Source organism: Coregonus clupeaformis, chromosome 13 (assembly GCF_020615455.1).
Source record: "Coregonus clupeaformis isolate EN_2021a chromosome 13, ASM2061545v1, whole genome shotgun sequence".
Taxonomy (NCBI): Eukaryota; Metazoa; Chordata; class Actinopteri; order Salmoniformes; family Salmonidae; genus Coregonus; species Coregonus clupeaformis.
The window spans coordinates 15542279-15563332 of NC_059204.1; the positions used below are offsets into that span (position 1 = coordinate 15542279).

General features: G+C 46.6%; 1 protein-coding gene across 25 annotated transcripts in view; it reads left to right on the forward strand.

The window, feature by feature from the left end:
- The window catches only part of LOC121579330 (neural cell adhesion molecule 1), a 320914-nt gene that overhangs the window by 248099 nt on the left and 51761 nt on the right, over positions 1–21054 (forward strand). For 17 of the 25 annotated variants that reach the window (XM_041893822.2, XM_041893827.2, XM_041893821.2 and 14 more), the window contains exons 9-14: positions 718–747; positions 5631–5781; positions 7955–8139; positions 8732–8828; positions 16666–16833; positions 19290–19415. In XM_041893822.2, coding sequence (XP_041749756.1) covers positions 718–747; positions 5631–5781; positions 7955–8139; positions 8732–8828; positions 16666–16833; positions 19290–19415 — 757 coding nt within the window. The remainder of the gene's footprint in view (positions 1–717; positions 748–5630; positions 5782–7954; positions 8140–8731; positions 8829–16665; positions 16834–19289; positions 19416–21054) is intronic. The other 8 variants (XM_041893829.2, XM_041893844.2, XM_041893845.2 and 5 more) reach the window with 1 other exon arrangement.

Sequence of the window (21054 nt, forward strand, 5' to 3'; positions counted from 1 at the left end):
CCCAGGAAGAGTAGCTGCTGCCTTGGCAGCAGCTAATGGGGATCCATAATAAATACAAATACAAATCTCAAATAAATGTTTTAATGACCGTGTCCGAGTACCCAGACTTGCATTCTAAATTTGAGTATGAAAAAATAGAACGTTTTATAGAATGTGACATTTTGAAAATGTTGTATGCTTTAAATGGCTGGATGCTATACTCTTTTCAGCTTTCATTTAGTATTAATTCGCTTCATGCTTTTGAGGTAGAGAATAATATTTTCATACCCACGACTGTACCAGACACGTAGTACCAAAATGAATGAATGGCGGGAAACAACACAGTTGTGCATTAGATGGCGCCACCTCAGTTTGGGTGAGTCTAGTATGTTCATATTTGTTGCTTACTGCATACAATTTTACTAAATAGTACATTCTAAATAGTATGTAGTATAATTAGTACACAGTGTGTCGTTTTAGTAAGTCGTAGGCAAGAGAGATTTCGGACACGGCCAATGTAAATGTTTGAGTAACGCTTCTTTAACATGTATTTTCTAATTAAACTCCATGTATCTTTGTTTGAACATGAGCTAATTTCACTGGACTACTACAGGTAAAATACTAGCAGCAACTAACATGTGCATTTCAATGCAATGCATGTCTTGAGCTTTGTGTGAGGGTTAATTTTTAAAGGCTTTTTTTTTGCCGTTTTGTTCCCTGTGTGTTTGTCCTCTCCAGGCTTCTTGGACTCGGCCCGAGACGTACGAGGTATGGCTACTAAACACGTAGCCAGACTCTAGATCCAATGCTTAACACTCTCATCGTAGACAAACCCTGTTCACAGCAGAGCATCAGCGTTGGCTTTTTTTCCACAAAGTCTGTTCTCAAACTCTCCAAAATCTAGCACAAATACAATTCCAGACTAATGAAGTCAAATTTGGGAGTATGAAATGAGAAGCTTCCTTTTGAATGTCCATTTTTCATTAGATGTTCGGACAAATTTGCGACTTGCCCTCAAGTTCGGTCCCTCCTCATTTTGCATTCATTCCTCTCATAACGTTGGTTTCATAACCGCTTATTAGGAAGGCGTCAACAGTTCCCCCAAAGCTGCAGACGCTCCAGGTCTACTTCCTGGTAGCTGTTTTCATTCCCATTTGTGGTGTGATAACTGCCAGGCTAGGCCCAATGACTGAGAGTCCTGTCTAGGGGCTAGCCAGGCAACATTGAAAAACCTCAATTAGCCAACACTCTTTGCTCTGCCGTGGACCAAGCCAAGCCAATCTAGCTGTGCCTTTTGAAAACACCAACCCGCTGTAGACTGCACAAAGAAAACCCTAAAATAGAGATGCACCTTAGTACTGTCTACTCCGCTTGTTAGAAAGAAAGAAAGAAAGGAAGAGAAAAAGAAAGAGAATAAATAATGTAAGAAGAATTCAAGAAATGCTTATGCCTTTGTGGTAATTATCCGAGGCATTTACTCCACAACCGCAATGTTTCTGTCACATAAGGCATAACTGTTGTTTTTGTTTGGTTCAGTGTGTGAATATTCATCAACATGTGTGCTGTGTTTATAATGAATGATTCAGTGGCATATGGATGGTGTGGATTGGGGAAAGTAGGTTTCCCAGAGTTTTAACTCCAGATTGAAACTCCCAGTTATCATCTTGCAACCCATTATAAACCTTTCATGAATCCCACTGCCTGTACAACAAAAAAAATACTCTGAAGTTCTATTCACAGGAAAGCATAACTTCTTGGTTTCTATAACATTTTCATTATTAATTCAGGTCTCAGTTGATGTATACTCTAGCATCCAACCATTCATTCACATCAGAGAATCTAAACGTCAGTTTTTAGTTTTTGAATATCAGTTCAGGAAGATGGACTCGTGCCATGTAGCCTAGATAATCGCCCAACAGCCAGCATAACTTCATAACTGAAATGTTGATAATTCAGAATTCAAATAATTTGATACACTATTTATACAAAAGTATGTGGACACCCCTTCAAGTGAGTGGATTCGGCTATTTCAGCCACACCTGTTGCTGACAGGTGTATAAAATCGAGCACACAGCCATGCAATCTCCATAGACAAACATTGGCACTAGAATGGCCTTACTGAAGAGCTCAGTGACTTTCAACGTGGCACCGTCATAGGATGCAACCTTTCCAACAAGTCAGTTCGTCAAATCTCTGCCCTGCTAGAGCTGCCCCGGTCAACTGTACGTGCTGTTATTGTGAAGTGGAAACGTCTAGGAGCAACAACAGCTCAGCCGCAAAGTGGTAGGCCACATAAGCTCACAGAACGGGACCGCCGAGGGCTGAAGCGCATAGTGCGTGAAAATCGTCTGTCCTAGGTTGCATCACTCACTACCGAGTTCCAAACTGCCTCTGGAAGCAATGTCAGTCCCCTGTAGCTCAGTTGGTAGAGCATGGTGCTTGCAACGCCAGGGTTGTGGGTACGTTTCCCCCGGGGGGCCAGTATGAAAAATGTATGCACTCACTAACTGTAAGTCGCTCTGGATAAGAGCGTCTGCTAAATGACTAAAATGTCAAATTTAAGAACTGTTTGTCGGGAGCTTCATAAAATAGGTTTATATGGCCGAGCAGCCGCACACATGCCTAAGATCACCATGCGCAATGCCAAGCGTCGGCTGGAATGGTGTAAAGCTCACCGCCATTGGACTCTGGAGCAGTGGAAACACGTTCGCTGGAGTGATGAATCACACTTCACCATCTGGCAGTCCGGCGGACGAATCTGGGTTTGGCGGATGCTAGGAGAACGCTACCTGCCCCAATGCATAGTGCCAACTGTAAAGTTTGGTGGAGGAGGAATAATGCTCTGGGGCTGTTTTTGATGGTTCGGGCTAGGCTCCTTGGTTCCAGTGAAGGGAAATGTTAATGCTACAGCATACAATGACATTCTAGATTATTCTGTGCTTCCAACTTTGTGGCAACAGTTTGGGGAAGGCCCTTTCCTGTTTCCGCATGACAATGCCCCGTGCACAAAGCGAGGTCCATACAGAAATGGTTTGTCGAAGAACTTGACTGGCCTGCACAGAGCCCTGACCTCAACCCCATCGAACACCTTTGGGATGATTTGGAACGCCGACTGCGAGCCAGGCCTAATCGCCCAACATCAGTGCCCAACCTCACTAATGCCCTTGTAGCTGAACTGAAGCAAGTCCCCGCAGCAATGTTCCAACATCTAGTGGAAAGCCTTCCCAGAAGAGTGGATGCTGTTATAGCAGTAAAGGGGGGACCAACTCTATATGAATGCCCATGATTTTGGAATGAGATGTTCGACGAGCAGGTGTCCACATACTTTTGGTAATGTAGTATATTTTGGCCCTCCTAGCTTAGCTAATTTTAGCGTTGCTTCAGTAGATAACTAGTGTTGCTAAATCATTATTTTCAGATGCCCAGTAGTGTTCCACCTGTCTTAGTCCCTGGTATTATAGACACGTAGTTTGTAGGAAAAGCAGTTTGCATTCCACATAATGTCATACCATGTCTTTGCTTTTGATATTTCAAATGAGCTGCTCTGATCTTTTCACCATTGTTTGAGGCAACACTTGCCTCGTGTACATTTGTAGTGTCAATGACTCACAAGGGCACCGTGGGTAGAGGATTTATCCATGCTTTCCTGGGTTCACCCTCCATACAACAGGTCAGTTGGTCAGTTTAGCAAAACCCCACTGTAAGTGTGTCACGGCGTCCATAGCACACTCTAGTCTGGCCTCCTCCGGACATGACACCTTTTGAGAGAGAAACGAGACACCCATCCCCAGCGGGCACGATTTGTTTCTGAAGGCTCAGAGAGACACCGAGCTGGGTTTTTCACTCTTGTCAGCCTTCCTATTTTCCTTGAACTTGAGCAGAATTAGAAAAAGGGGCCACGCTGCAAAGCCTCCCTCTTGCAAAACTCCCTCACTCTCTCTCTCCTGTTTCTCTTGATATGTGACAACACAAGAAGATCTGCACGAGGGGAAGGTGACATGAATCGCGCCTCAGCTTCGCCAGCAAGCGACCGACCCTCACAATATAAAGCAATGTGCACACTGCATATATATGACATTTCCTCCCGCCTCGGAACACATGTAATGAGAAAGGCCCTGCATGTGCAGCTTATCGGCAATTACTTGGCGAGGGAAGCTGCTATGTAGACAGCCCTGCATACTAACAGGTTATGGAGCGTGAGGCGGAAACGGGATGGGATCCACGCTCCAAAAAGCCTGTCTGTAATTTAAAGCACTCAATGTCTTTGGATCATGACTAAGCCATCCCACCTTAAATCGACTTACCGAATAGATTGAATTGCAAAGCCCCAAATGTGTGATACAGACCAAATCCCCTCTGGCCATTAAACAAGTAATTTGTAGACTTAAGAAGACCTCTCAAAGGGTGTCACATAATGTCATACATACAGTAATAAACAAGTACTGGCTAAAAAACATTGACCTGAAGATCAATTGCTGACTATTCAACCACAACTGGTCCAATGATTATATTAACGTAGATTGATGATGTACATGTCAGTGCTATTGATTTAGGGATACTGTGAGATACATAGACTTTCAAGATAAGTAATGATGCACCCTTTACTCATTAGATTTGTTAGGGTCACCACATCTATTTTGAGACTGGCGTCCTGCTTGCCATGTAACATTTGCAAGATGGCGTGACTCAGTTTGATGCGTTTTAAGTGCACTACTGACACTACGAGCATGATGAACATCTCACATCTTTTGACAGCTTATCTAAGAGGGTTTCAGCTGGCATGATTAATACATCTATTAAAACGTGTCATGGAAGAGACTTCTCCTCAACGGTTAAAACGGGTCAATTAACTTTCATGTTTTCCATGATATCAGTGTGTGCCATTCATTAGCCAATCTGCCCATTAAATGCCATATTGAGTTTCAGTACCATTTTGATTTTGTCAATGAAATTAGCTCTTTATCATAGAATAATGAAACAGTCTTTGCACTTATGCCAGGCTCATAAGACACAGGAGCAGATGCTTGCTGTAAAATTCCCTTAACACAAGATTAATGCTGCCCTTTGAAAATGTTGAAGGGCACTCCTCAGATCCTCAGCCAGCTCTGTTTTTACAGTGCTGCACAGCCATTCTCACAGAGAAGATAACACAATAGGGAGGGGCTCATGTATCAAATCTGAATCTATTATTCAAATAAAGCAAAAGCTGAAGTGTGTGGAATGCTGTTTAGAAAATAGTCATAGAGAGTTAGTAGCTTAACAAGTAGATGTATTTCTGCTCATTGGTGTAAAGCTGTGTGTAGCCCAAAGCAAGCTAGAAGTATAGCTGTTGGATTTTTTTTCAGCCATGCTTTTAGAAAACCTGCTGCATTGATTTGCTCCATTATTGATGTGTTTGGTTCTCCCGCCACCTCCTGCAAAGCAGCCCAGATAAAATCTAAAAATATCCGGTGGATGTTTGCCGTCTTTATTTGGCAGCATTTCGTCAAGGAATTGAGTAGAGAAAGACAAATCTAGGAAAATGAAATTCTGTCCAAATTCTGACAGGTGCACAGAAAGAAAGAAGGTTGCACCTTGAGTGGTCAGAAGTAAACCAAAAACATGAAATGGTCAAAGTGTTCATTGTGGTTCTTCTCTTTTCTTCCTCGTAGAGTCTTGATGGGAACGTAGTGGTGCGTAGTCACGCACGGGTGTCCTCTCTAACCCTGAAGTACGTCCAGTTCACCGATGCTGGCCAGTACCTCTGCACCGCCCGCAACTCCATCGGTCAGGACCAGCAGACCATGTTCCTGGAAGTGCGCTGTAAGACACCTATCTGTCTATATTAACTTTTCACATAACATTTCACATCCCTTTTCACTTATACCCCTTTTTACCTGTATCTTCAAAAGTTCCATGAATTGTCACCTCCATTTGCAAATAGCAATAGTGAAAGTGATAGTCCAAGACATTCTAGCTAGATCAGAAGTCACCAAAGGACAGCTACCTCTTGTATTTGACACACTTTACACCAGAAGCCATGGACCCATGACCTTTGACCCGTTGATTTTTCCTTTCTGCTGTGTCAGTAGATTTTAATGGATTGTTCACAGTATCTAGCACTCTGTAAGGACGGCTTTGTAGGCTTGCCAAAGATTGAATTGAATTTTCATGATTACAAACGGAATAGGGGCTAGTAAATTTCAATGTTAATGAGTTCCAGACGCATCAGATTACAGTCACAGCCTGCTAACGGTACGTAGCACAGAGCTGTGCAACATTACCATCAGAGTGATGCACAGGCAAGTGAGAGCCAAATCATGCTTAATCTCATTTCGCACATTTAAATGTTCCATGAATATGGAGAAGGAAGAGAGAGAGAAAAAAACAGTATGTACCCAATAATGAATGTCTAATTGGATTAATTTCCCTTGCCCCCAAAACACAGGCAATCTGCTCCGAAAACCAGATAGCATAACAATAAACAATTGATAGGATTGTGGGGACTAGCGGTTAGCCGGATTCTGGCTAGTGGGTAATCAGGTTGTTAGTTCAGTGTTGCACAGTAATTAGTCATTAGAAAAGGTGCTTTGTCTTGAGCAGAGCTCTCTCCCTTCTAGATTAAACCCAACCAGATTGTACAATCAGGACAGTATCTACACATAATATGATGCCGGTATCGACAGGTACAGTACTCTGCATTCTAAATTGAGACACACTCAATTCCCATTATCTGTGGTGTGCGGTCTTTGTTTGTGTTACCAATGTGCTGATAGGAAAGTGTTAATGTCTTTTCTGTTTGGCCTTGGCTCTTTCGTTGCACGTCAGTCTGTTTGGCATGAATATCTTATGAAAACAATGATTGTTTTCGCTCTCCTCTTGATAAGTAGGGTTTATTTTGAGAAATCCATTTAGCTGGGCCAGTCTATAGTAATTGAACAGCGGAGTCATGGGCCCAGGCTTGTCACAGAGTCAGATAGTGGGATGAGATTGCGGAAAGGGAGCGAGGCCTTTATAGGGGGAGTGGGATGGAGAATCTGCCGACTCAGCGATGTCCATCAATCCCAACAGCTGGGGACAGCAATGCTATAAAGTGCCCAGGGTCGGAACTTGAACCAAGGCCTAGCAGTGTCATGGGAGACCTTAGTATCAGGGACATATGAGAGAGAAGCACAATATTTTACACAGCTAATGTGGGGCCAGTGAAGCCCAGGGTTACTTTCTTACAATATAAACATGATTGACTAAAAGACTTCTGGGCTGTGTGGTAGATCAATAAATTGTGATAGCTCTATAGCAGTGGTGGTGTTGATGTAGTGAGGGTATAATCTGTGGCGCTCAGTCAACTGTAGTGAATTGGTTACATAGTGTATAGAGTGGCAATAAGTGAAAGTGTTTTACAGACCACTGGTTGATCTATGCTTGCCATGTGACATCAAAGGCAAATCAAATAACCATATACACCAACAAATAAAAAGTATTTCTTACACGGTAGCTTTACTATTCACATTGGTGCACAAATTGCATAATAAAACAAATGTATGTATCATGTAGTGGTGCCAAATGAAGATTCAGCCTCTGTCTTATCTAGCGTTATTTTTACTCTTGAGTTGCTGGCTCTACACTTTTCCCAGCAGCTTCTATGATTTGTATTTCATGGTGTAGCACAAAGTTATTATGCTCACGATATGATGTATACAGCCTTATGTCCCCATAGAAAAGACAAAAAACTGAATGGGCAACTTTTTTCAATGTTACAATTTTTTGTTATAGTGCTTAAACCTAGGTATTGTGGGAGACGTATCCAGAAATAAACAATAAAAACTAGTACTAGTATTATAGTATTCTGTAGTATTATAGTATTTATTCAGTATAGTGTTTCAGCTATTTACAGACGTTATGTCAGTGGTGGCCAGGTTGTTATGTCTGGTGCAGTATGTTTATAAACATAAGTCTGTGTGTCGACCTTCTGGTGACCCCCCCTGTGCCGTTGCAGATGCTCCCAAGATCCAGGGCTCAGTGACGATCTACACCTGGGAAGGGAACGCAGCCAACATCAGCTGTGAGGTTCTGGCCCATCCGGGGGCCTCGGTGGTGTGGTTCAGAGATGGCCAGCAGCTGCCTAGCGCTAACACCACCAACGTCAAAATCTACAACACACCAGCCGTTAGCTACCTCGAGGTATGGTACAATAGGGCTAAGATGGTTTAAGTGCCTTTCTCAAGGACGTAACCTCCTGGGATTGACAACTACTTTTTGTGTTATACAATTACCAGATGTTAAAACGCAAGCTCAAACTGGGTAACCCCAGCAGAACATAGAACATATTCCCTATAGTGCACTACTTTTGACCAGAGCCCTATGGGCCCTGGTCTAAGTAGTGCACTATAATGAGATTAGGGTGCCATTTGGTACACAACCCTTGAGTCTGTTCCCAGGACCTGGGTAGACACAGTCAGCATGCATGACCTGCTGTGCTGAATCTCGGGCAGTGAGACTGCCCATTCAAAAGTGAGTTTCATGCCCTGAGTCCCCTGAACCCAGAACACTCTCTGTGGCACAAAGAGGCCTGTATGAGCCGCTGGCACATTTACACTAAGATGCCTGGTTAATGGTGCCACCGGAGGGGCCAACCGCCCCCACCACTTGATAATTATCGAGCGAGACGTGTGCCAGTGATGAGGAACAAAAGGCCCTGCTATCGTCTGGGGTACGTCAGATCACTGAAGGAAGAAGATGTTGTTGATGCAGAAGTGTTTTTTTCTTTTTCTAGGTCACCCCAGATTCCCAGAATGACTTTGGAAGCTACAACTGCACAGCCACCAACGTGATCGGAACAGAGTCCAAGGAGTTCCTCCTGATCCAAGCAGGTCAGTAAACAGGGCTTACTCTGTGATATACTGTACTCAATGATTTTACCAAGATTTATTCAGATTCGTATTCATTAAATTAAATTAAATTAAATTCATTAAATTGATTGTGAATTCATTATGATACTGTATAGCTGAACCAAGATAGCAATAGACATTTGTATTTTAATTTAAATGGAAGGTAAATCCCGTACATATAGTACAGCCGCCCAGTGTCGTCTACCACACCTCAAGCAGTCTCAACCAATTATTTCTGGAACAGTTCAGCGGAGGCCCACCGTGAAGTTTGGTCTCGATTTTACTTCAGAATGTATTTTTCTCTGTTAGTTTCATACATCACATCTGGAGGTCGACTTACTGTTTTTAGCTTCAAGATTAGTTATTTTTCAGTTGTTAAGGTGAAGTGCCATTGTGATAAAAACATAATGGGTATAATTTCCAGGGCGTTTTCAGACATTTTGGCATTAAGTGCAAATTTATGGCTGCTATTTTGGTGGACTATAAAGCATTGCAGATGTCAAGGGTAGTTGGCCAAGTGTTGTTTTTTGTCGTCTGCAACACAGTAGTGACATGCACTTTAACACCTTTTTTAGTAAAGTGGCTATGTGTGCTTGTGCATGCACCAATGGGAGAACCATGCTTACATTTTTTAAGCTAGTTGTAAAAAAAGAAGAAAAATTCATTAGAGAGGGGAAGATTTGTCTGTTACAAATGTCACCCTGTATCCAGTGCCAGTAAACCATGTGCTTCTCAGAATATCATCCCAACATGTTCTTGAGTGCCTGAGAGTTGCCAAAAGGATTTGGAAGATATAATTTGTATTATTCCATTGCAGTTGGGACAGCATTTCACATGTACAGTGGGGGGAAAAAGTATTTAGTCAGCCACCAATTGTGCAAGTTCTCCCACTTAAAAAGATGAGAGAGGCCTGTAATTTTCATCATAGGTACACGTCAACTATGACAGACAAATTGAGAAAAAAGAAATCTGAAAATCACATTGTAGGATTTTTAATGAATTTATTTGCAAATTATGGTGGAAAATAAGTATTTGGTCACCTACAAACAAGCAAGATTTCTGGCTCTCACAGACCTGTAACTTCTTCTTTAAGAGGCTCCTCTGTCCTCCACTCGTTACCTGTATTAATGGCACCTGTTTGAACTTGTTATCAGTATAAAAGACACCTGTCCACAACCTCAAACAGTCACACTCCAAACTCCACTATGGCCAAGACCAAAGAGCTGTCAAAGGACACCAGAAACACATTTGTAGACCTGCACCAGGCTGGGAAGACTGAATCTGTCACAGTTCCCTCAGCCAGAACCCAAAAGCAGACCAGGACAAGGAGAGTTGAACGAAGGTGAGGGTTTATTAGATACGACAAAAGGTGCAGTATAATCCAGGGACAGAGCGGGCGGCGTGGTTGAGTAGTTGGGGGTGCAGTCTGGGTCCAGTGATGGCTCGGCAGCCGCCGACCATCAGGCAGAGGTGGGGTGAAGGTTCCGGACGTGTGATGTTCATGGCTAACGATCCGGCAGGAACTGGATGTTGGGCCAGAGCCTAAGAAAGGTGCTGATTAGGCCCAGGTGTGCAGATTGCTAATAGGAAGCAGGTGCGGAAACCAGAGCGCTCCCCGGAGCGTTCCCGAACCCTCGGGAAACTGGAGATTACGACCAGGACCCGACTCAGACAGCCGGGATCGTTACAGTACCCCCCCTCCGACGAACGCCACCGGGCGGACTCCCCGGAGCGCCAGGATGGAGGCGGTAAAAGTCCCTGATGAGATCCGCATCTAGGACCTGTCGCCGCGGAATCCAACTCCTCTCTTCAGGACCATACCCCTCCCAGTCCACGAGATACTGGAAACCCCGGCCCCGCCGTCTGGAATCCATAATGCGACGCACCGTGTAGGCAGGACCACCTCCGATCATCCGAGGAGGAGGAGGAGGAGGCGGAGGAGGCAACAGAGGACTGAGGAAGACAGGCTTGAGGCAGGAGACATGAAAGGTGGGATGGACTCTGAGCGTCCTCGGTAGTTTGAGTCGCACTGCCACTGGATTGATCACCTTCTCCACCACAAACGGACCAATAAACTTCGGTAACAACTTCCTAGACTCAGTCCGTAACGGAAGATCCCGTGTGGCCAACCAAACCCTATCTCCGATGGTATAGGTGGGAGCGGGGATCCGGCGACGATTCGCCTGGAGCTGATACCGGTCCGAACCTCTAAGGAGTGCCTTTCTGGCCCGATGCCAGGTCCGGTGGCAACGCCGAATATGGGCCTGAACAGAAGGCACTGAGAGCTCCTTCTCCTGAGAAGGGAACAGGGGAGGTTGGTAGCCATACAGGCACTGGAAGGGAGACATCCCAGTGGCAGATGTAGGGAGAGTATTGTGGGCATACTCAACCCAAGGCAACTGAGAGGCCCAAGAGGTGGGGTTGGAAGAGACCAGACAGCGTAGCGTGGATTCCATCTTCTGGTTGGCTCTCTCCGCCTGACCATTGGATTGGGGGTGAAAACCAGATGTGAGACTGACTGTAGCTCCAATGGCCAAACAGAAGGACTTCCAGACAGCAGAGGTAAACTGAGGGCCACGGTCGGAAACGATATCACTGGGCAAACCGTGGACCCTGAAAACCTCCCTAACCAGGATCTCGGACGTCTCCGAGGCAGAGGGAAGCTTGGCAATAGGCACAAAGTGGGCGAACTTGCTGAATCTGTCCACGATAGTCAGAACGACCGTGTTCCCCTCAGAAGCGGGCAACCCCGTGACGAAGTCCAGGGCCAGATGCGACCATGGACGCCGGGGAATAGGAAGGGGATGAAGTAGTCCAGAGCTGGGCCGATTGGTACTCTTATTCTGCGCACACACTGGACAGGCAGCAACAAAACCCCGAGTATCCTCGGCCATGGCAGGCCACCAAAAACGTCTGCGAAGAAACGCCATAGTCCGAGCCACGCCGGGATGACAAGCCATCTTGCTGGCGTGGGACCATTTGAGGACAGCAGGACGAACCGACTCAGGCACAAACAACCGACCGGGTGGACCGTTACCGGGACCGGGCTGAGTCCGAAGGGCCGCCAGCACCTCCTCCTCAATCTTCCACATCACTGCTCCCACGACGCAGTTCCGGGGGAGAATAGTCTCGGTCTTGGACCCACTCTCCTCCGTCTTGGAGAACATCCGGGACAAGGCGTCCGCCTTGCCGTTCTTAGATCCAGGTCGGAACGTCAGGGCAAACTTGAATCGTCCGAAAAACAACGCCCACCTGGCCTGACGGGGAGTTGAGACGTTTAGCCGATTGCACGTAAGCAAGATTCTGGTGGTCAGTCCAGACAATAAACGGTTGCTCCGCCCCCTCCAACCAGTGGCGCCACTCCTCCAAGGCAAGTTTCACCGCGAGAAGCTCCCGGTTACCCACATCGTAATTCCTCTCTGCAGGCGAAAGGCGACGAGAGTAGTAGGCGCAGGGATGGAGTTTACTGTCCGTGGAGCATCGCTGCGACAGGATGGCGCCAACTCCCACATCCGACGCGTCCACTTCAACGACGAACTGACGGGCCGTGTCCGGTTGAGAGAGAATCGGTGCGTTGGTGAATCGCCTCTTCAAATCCAGAAACGCACGATCCGCCTCCGGATTCCACTTGAAGGTCCTGATACTGGAAGTCAAGGCAGTTAATGGAGCGGCCACACGGCTGTAATCCCGGATGAATCTGCGGTAGAAATTCGCAAACCCCAAAAATCTCTGGAGTTGCAATCTCGTACCGGGCTGGACCCATTCCAGAACCGCTCTAACCTTCTCCTGATCCATCCTAATCTCACCCCTGGAGATGATGTACCCGAGAAAGGATGTAGTGTGGGCGTGAAACTCGCACTTCTCGGCCTTCACGAACAGACGATTCTCCAACAATCGCTGCAGAACCTGCCGGACATGCTGGACGTGGTCGGAAGGTTCCTTCGAGAAGATCAGAATGTCATCCAGGTAAACAAACACGAAGAGACCGATCATATCTCTCAGGACGTCGTTCACCATACTCTGGAATACCGCTGGAGCATTGGTCAGTCCAAACGGCATCACCTGATACTCGAAGTGACCCATCGGTGTATTGAAACCCGCTCAACCACTCGTCCCCCTCTCTGATCCGGACCAGGTGATACGCATTGCGTAGGTCTAGCTTGGTGAACACCGTAGCACCCTGTAAGGAGTCGAAGGCAGAACTCATCAAGGGCAGGGGATACTTGTTCTTGACCGTGATGTCATTCAACCCCCGATAATCAATACACGGTCGAAGAGAGCCATCCTTCTTTCCCACAAAGAAGAATCCTGCCCCCAGGGGGTGATGACGAGGGACGAACGAGACCAGCAGCTAGGGACTCCTTGATGTAGGTCTCCAACGCCTCACGTTCAGGTCGGGAGATACTGTATAACCTTCCCTTGGGGTAGACAGCTCCAGGAACCAGGTTGATGGCACAATCATATGGTCGGTGGGGGAGGAAGTGACAGAGCCTTCTGCTTACTGAAAACTTCCCCCAAATCGTGATATGTCTCGGGAACCAGGGACAAATCTGGGGGTTTAGCCTCAATCACCTGACTGGGAACCGAATGGGGGCAGGCAGTCTTGAGACAGTTAGCATGACAATCAAGGCTCCAACTCGTTACCTTGCCCGTCGCCCAATCGAACGTGGGATTGTGTTCCTTCAGCCAGGGGTATCCAAGGACCAGAGGAACATGGGAAGACGGCAGAATGAAAAATGAAATCATCTCCGAATGATTCCCCGACAACCGCATCTTAACCGGTTCAGTCCTCATCGTGATACGTGCCAGACTACTGCCGTTCAGAGTGGTCGCTTCAATGGCTTCCGGCAATTGCTCCTTGGAAAGCCCCAGCTGTTCCACCAACTCGGCATCAAGAAAGCTTCCATCGGCACCTGAATCGATAAAAGCGTTAAGCGCTAAGCTCTGATTCCTGTTCACAAGGGTAGCCGGGAAGCGGGGTCTGACAGAGGTACTGAGAGGTTGAAACTGGCTCGCTAAAAGTCCTCCCAACTTTAGCGAGCCGGGCAGTTTGACGACCGCCGGGAACAAGTGGAGATGTAATGTCCCGAGCGACCACAGTAGAGGCAGCAGTTGGTCTTACGTCTATGTTGACGCTCCTCCTTGGTTAACCCGTGCCGCCCCACTTGCATGGGTTCAGAATCGGGAGAGAGGTCCTCTCTACTAATCCTTAGTGGTGGAGAATGATTGACGTGTTCTGGTCCACCACCCGATCCGACTGGGAACTGAGAAGCTGATCGATTGGACGGGCCCCATTGCTTCTCCCTCCTTCGCTCTCGGACTCGATTATCCACCCGAATAGACAAGGCTACCAAGCTGTCCAGGTCACTAGGCTCCGGATAGGAGATCAACTCATCCTTGAGCTGCTCCGACAGGCCCTGGTAAAAGGCCGCTTGCAAAGACTCCTCGTTCCACCCACTCTCCACAGCCAACGTCTTGAACTCGATCACGAAGTCGGCCACGCTGCGAGTTCCTTGGTGAAGAGAAAACAGACGCCTAGCTGCGTCCCTCCCTCGGACGGAATGGTCGAAGAGCTTCCTCATCTCGGCCGTGAACCCCTGGTATGAAGCCATGCAGGGATCCTGTCGTTCCCAAACGGCTGAAGCCCACTCCAGCGCTCGACCACGCAGCAACTCAATCAAAAAGGCTATCCTAGCCTTGTCAGTGGCATAAGAGTAGGGCTGTAGATCGAACACTAATCCACACTGCATAAGGAAGGAACGGCATCTTCCCAGCTCCCCCTCATATTTATCCGGCGTCGGGACCCTGGGCTCACGGACGGACACAACTTCAGAAGCGGCAGGCGAGATGGGTAAAACCGGTAGTGAGTCCTCCACCGGACACTGGCGTTGGTTCTGGACCTCCGTCAGGCCGGTAGAAAGGTTCCGAACTGACAACGCGATCTCCTGTAGTACCATGCTATGATGGCCCAACATCTTCTCCTGCTGGGTAATGGCATGGCGAACAGAGTCCAGGTCCGCTGGGTTCATAATTGGCCGGATCGTTCTGTCACAGTTCCCTCAGCCAGAACCCAAAAGCAGACCAGGACAAGGAGAGTTGAACGAAGGTGAGGGTTTATTAGATACGACAAAAGGTGCAGTATAATCCAGGGACAGAGCGGGCGGCGTGGTTGAGTAGTTGGGGGTGCAGTCTGGGTCCAGTGATGGCTCGGCAGCCGCCGACCATCAGGCAGAGGTGGGGGTGAAGGTTCCGGACGTGTGATGTTCATGGCTAACGATCCGGCAGGAACTGGATGTTGGGCCAGAGCCTAAGAAAGGTGCTGATTAGGCCCAGGTGTGCAGATTGCTAATAGGAAGCAGGTGCGGAAACCAGAGCGCTCCCCGGAGCGTTCCCGAACCCTCGGGAAACTGGAGATTACGACCAGGACCCGACTCAGACAGCCGGGATCGTTACAGAATCTGCAATAGGTAAGCAGCTTGGTTTGAAGAAATCAACTGTGGGAGCAATTATTAGGAAATGGAAGACATACAAGACCACTGATAATCTCCCTCGATCTGGGGCTCCACGCAAGATCTCACCCCGTGGGGTCAAAATGATCACAAGAACGGTGAGCAAAAATCCCAGAACCACACGGGGGGACCTAGTGAATGACCTGCAGAGAGCTGGGACCAAAGTAACAAAGCCTACCATCAGTAACACACTACGCCGCCAGGGACTCAAATCCTGCAGTGCCAGACGTGTCCCCTGCTTACGCCAGGCCCGTCTGAAGTTTGCTAGAGTGCATTTGGATGATCCAGAAGAGGATTGGGAGAATGTCATATGGTCAGATGAAACCAAAATAGAACTTTTTGGTAAAAATTCAACTCGTCGTGTTTGGAGGACAAAGAATGCTGAGTTGCATCCAAAGAACACCATACCTACTGTGAAGCATGAGGGTGGAAACATCATGCTTTGGGGCTGTTTTTCTGCAAAGAGACCAGGACGACTGATCCGTGTAAAGGAAAGAATGAATGGGGCCATGTATCGTGAGATTTTGAGTGAAAACCTCCTTCCATCAGCAAGGGCATTGAAGATGAAACGTGGCTGGGTCTTTCAGCATGACAATGATCCCAAACACACCGCCCGGGCAACGAAGGAGTGGCTTCGTAAGAAGCATTTCAAGGTCCTGGAGTGGCCTAGCCAGTCTCCAGATCTCAACCCCATAGAAAATCTTTGGGGGGAGTTGAAAGTCCGTGTTGCCCAGCGACAGCCCCAAAACATCACTGCCCTAGAGGAGATCTGCATGGAGGAATGGGCCAACATACCAGCAACAGTGTGTGAAAACCTTGTGAAGACTTACAGAAAACGTTTGACCTGTGTCATTGCCAACAAAGGGTATATAACAAAGTATTGAGAAACTTTTGTTATTGACCAAATACTTATTTTCCACCATAATTTGCAAATAAATGCATTAAAAATCCTACAATGTGATTTTCTGGAATTTCTTTTCTGATTTTGTCTGTCATAGTTGACGTGTACCTATGATGAAAATTACAGGCCTCTCTCATCTTTTTAAGTGGGAGAACATGCACAATGGGTGGCTGACTAAATACTTTTTGTCCCCACTGTAGCTCCCGTCACATGTAGTAACATGGGACTGCCAGCACCTTAAAACCGTTATCGACTGATCTCTTCACATGTGGCCCTGTGATTGGATGAATCTGGCACATTTCTCTTTATGATTGGTTGAATCTTTGAAATCCTTGATCCTGATTGGCTACACATCCTGTGGGTCTCCAGGGCCAGGATTAAACCTGTATGTTTCCATGGTGTTGTGTAGATGTGCCGTCGGCGCCCGCCATCGAGCGCGTGGAGCCTTTCTCCAGTACAGCCGTTGTAGAGTTTGAGGAGCCCGATGCCAGTGGCGGCGTTGCCATCCTCAAGTACCGGGCTGAGTGGCGCATGCAGGGCCAAGACTGGACCGGCAGGGAGTACGACGCAGAGGACGGTGAGTCTCACACAGACACAGACACAGACACAGAGACAGAGACAGAGACAGACACAGACAGAGCAGCCCACCACAAGATTGTAGAAACAAGCCTAGTGTCAGTGCATTATTAATACCTTTCATATTGAGCCTTGGCCAGTGTTCTCTTGGAAGAGACAAATCCACCTCAATGGGACCTGGATAAATAAAGTGTAAATAAAATATAAAGTGAATACTTAGTCAGTTGCACAACTGAATGCCTGAACGCATTTAACCCAATCCCTCTGAATCATAGAGATGCGGGGGGCTGCCTTAATCGACATCCACGGCACCCAGGGAGTAGTTGTTGTTGGGATTTTCCCACCTTGACGGCTCGGGGATTCAAACCAGGGACCTTTCGTTTACTGGCCCAACACTCTTAACCGCTAGGCTATATGCCGTCCATCAAAACCTATGTAGGATTTTGGGGTGGATATTAGAAATGGATTGTCAGTGCGGTCAGCACGATGCACCAAATAACAAATCTGTCGGGCTGACAGGCCTACAGATACAGTATCTCCTTCCTGTTGAGTCTATGTGGCCTACAATCCTGCACGTTTCAATTTAGTAGGCTATAGCCTACCCGACTCAAACCTTTACCAGCGCACCGGTTAAACTTGATATGGCCTGCATATGGTCTGAATGAACCAAAGCCTGAATTAAAGTAATAATTAACTGATAATAAACTGAATTAGCCTATCGTCAACAAATACCTGCTTGCACTTTTTGCTGGCTGTGTATCTAGCTACCGGGTTGTTGTCCTTGTCCACAATGAATCCCAAATCCTTCCAAACCAAACCGGGGATTTCACTCGCGCAACACCTGTTTCCACAATGGTGTAATGGTGTAGGCCTATTTCATAACCTTTCTATTTATTTATACGGTTATGCCTACGTTAGCCATTTTCGCATGAGCTAGGCTAGCCAGGGAATGTACACTTGGCAACGTATTTTCATGTGGGAGGATGAAACATATGTTTCAGCACTACACAAATAATAGACAGTTCCCTGATCCACTGCGTGCATGGCTGGTAGCCTATATGTCTGCCTCACCGCTCACAGAATGTGATTCGCAACACAATACAACACAACAAGCTCCTGGGTTTGTAAAACATTTTTTTATTTTCTTTAACGTTTCCGACCCGCAATATAATTGTTCTGAACTGCGAGCTGACCTGCAGGTTGAAATCATTTTTTAATTCCACCCGCCAGCGGATTTTTTTTGCGGGTCAACTGTGGGGAACCATGGGTATCCAACCTGATGCAGGACTCTAATGTGGGCACATCTGTCTGTCTGTCTGTCTGTCTGTCTTACTCTCACATGGGATATGTCAGCAGATTGTTGACAGGCTGCTCTGTCAGCCCAGAGCCTAGGGGCCACTTGTCACAGCCCAGTCTGACGCACACACACACACACACACACACACACACACACACACACACACACACACACACACACAGAAGCACCCAAACTAAAAACAACTTGGTTTACACACAAGTGACTGCAATTCTGCACACAGACACACACATAACAGCCTGCCAACACACATTTGCACGGTGAAGGCCTGCCAACAAACGCACGCAGATACCTACTCATGGACTAGAAAATACACACACACACACACACACACACACACACACACACACACACACACACACACACACACACACACAGAAACAAAACACAGACAACCTAAACATATGGCATACTCACACACACTCCCCACACACACAGCGTCAAGCAATAAACCTCCCCACTCACTCATTCAAACAGACAAGGGCCAGCCTCTACGCTTGCTCATACACAAAAAACAGTTGTGCCAACACATCCCCTCTCAGATCACTCTCTTCTCCACCACGCTGTCTTGCTCCTCGACAGAGAGGAGATCACAATAACAGCCAGCACTCTGTCCTACCCTCTGCTCCTCTTAGCAGAGGCCTCCCATCGCATCACTTATCCTAGAGCAAGGTTCCCCAACTGGCGGGCCGCGGATCATTTTATTTGTCCCTCCAAGTTTTCTGAGCAATTTATTATTATTATTATTATTATTCATTTATTGGGGACATAAGACTGTAAAAACACCAGCAAATCAGCTCCAAGTGATTTTAATTTTGGAAATCTGTTCCACGCATAGTAGAGAGATATATGTGATCGTATACAAATGTAAGCAAGGTTTGAAATGATTATGTTTTAGTCAAATATTATATAGGTCTGGGCTTCTTGCGGTCAATCTGTAGTCTACAAATGATTTGTAATTATGTCCGGCCCGCTAACCATCCACTCAAGAAAACGATCGGCCCAGGGCTGAATCTAGTTGATGATCCTTGTCCTAGAGCCATCCAAGACATTACAAGTGGGCTTCATCAGCCAGCCGGGTGACTGGGTCCGTGTCAAGTGTCTTTAATGGAGCTTTCTAAAATCTCATTTTCCTCCAACAGGCCTGAGCATGATCACCATCGTGGGCCTGAAGCCCGAGACCTTCTACGAGGTCAAGATGTCCGCCATTAACGGCAAGGGCGAGGGCGAGAGCAGCACTCCCCTGAACTTCAAGACAGAGCCAGTCCGTAAGTGTTTCCCTCCTTCCCTGTTCCCTCCTGCAGAGAGATAGCACTCACCTGACCCGAATGCTTTTCCTCCCCATCACCACCTCGTGCAGTCTAGCCATCCAGCCGCGACCACCTACCCCCCCTAAGCCCCCAGTGCCAAATGCATAATGCATCCTCCTTCTGATCTCCCTGAAGGACCAGCCACTCTGCTCCAGGGATGCATTGCCAACTGCCCCCAGCCTGTGTGTCTGTTTGCATTAGCCTTAGCGGAGTTGCCAACAACCGGATTTTCCGGTTTTCAGGGATACAGCTATTTTCAACCTAGCTTCTTTCTCCGCTGAAAACTGGATGTGGGAATTCCACTGAGGCGTTTCTCTTATGCCTGCTACGTTAGGTTAGTTTGCATAGAAAGGTTGGGGAAGGAGGGGTGGGGACCTAAGTTCTTCAGCTAATGGGGGGTGAAAGGGGGTGCCATCCAAGTTTCCGTCCTCCCCCTCCCTTTCACTGGTCCTGGTGACCGTAGTGTCTGTGTGTATTTGTCACTCACACATCACACACATCACACACATAGGCCTACAGTGTTTTACCCAGTGCTGGTGTATTTTGTGCTTCTCTCCTCATGGGACGATGTTGTTTCTAGAGACCCTTCCCTGGCTCTACATACCACCACTCCCAACCTTCAGAGCATAATTCACTAGGTGCAGAAAACATATTGTCTCGTCCCTATCTCTGTGTCTGCATTCTCAGTCTACACATCTCAAACGGTTTCCATTTATTGTAAAGCTAACCTCAGTCTGTGCATTTCTGCAAGCTGTTTTGGTTTTTCATGAGCACAACGAAGGACAACATCTAAGATGACAACTGTAAAAGTTATCAGAGCATAATTCTTTGTCATTTTTAGATTTTCTCTCGACAGGTATTTGATGGATCATTTAATGCTATGCCTAATCATTGAATGAAAGGAACATCGCTTTAAAGCATCACTCACACTACACAACCCAACATCAACAACAATTTTGGCAAATGTAATTTGAGGCTGCTATTTTGGTGGATTATAAATCAGTGTAGATGTCGAGGTAAGTTGGCCAAGTGTTATTTTAGTTGTCTGCAACACAGTGGTGACTAGCACTTTAACACATTTGTTAGTAAAGAGGCGCTGTGTGCTTGTGAGTGCACCAATCAGAGAAACATGCTTACATTTTTTAAGCAAGTTGTAAAAAAACAAACACACATCACACACACAAGCCTACAGTGTTTTACCCTGTGCTGGTAAAACACACATTTACTAATTAGTCTGGGCACTGAAGAGTCAATTATTAAGCAAGATTGGCTAAAGAATTTCCCGGATCTTCAAAACTTGTAAAACGTAGTGAATTTGGAGTAAAATAATACATTGTGCCTATTCCAGTATAATGGAATATTACCCCCCTTCCTATAGGTTAACGGTATCTTCAGATAAATCAACACTGAGGGTTTGAATCTCAGATGCAGTCACAAGTAAAAAGAGGTTGTTTCTGCAAGTTCTACCTACTGAAGAATCCAAAATCCAGGCTTTGAAAATGTTGTTATACGTGTAGAGTAGCACGGGCATAGGGGGAACATTCAATCTCAAAATATAGAGATTCATTTACTTCCTGAACAGCTTATAATTGCACCT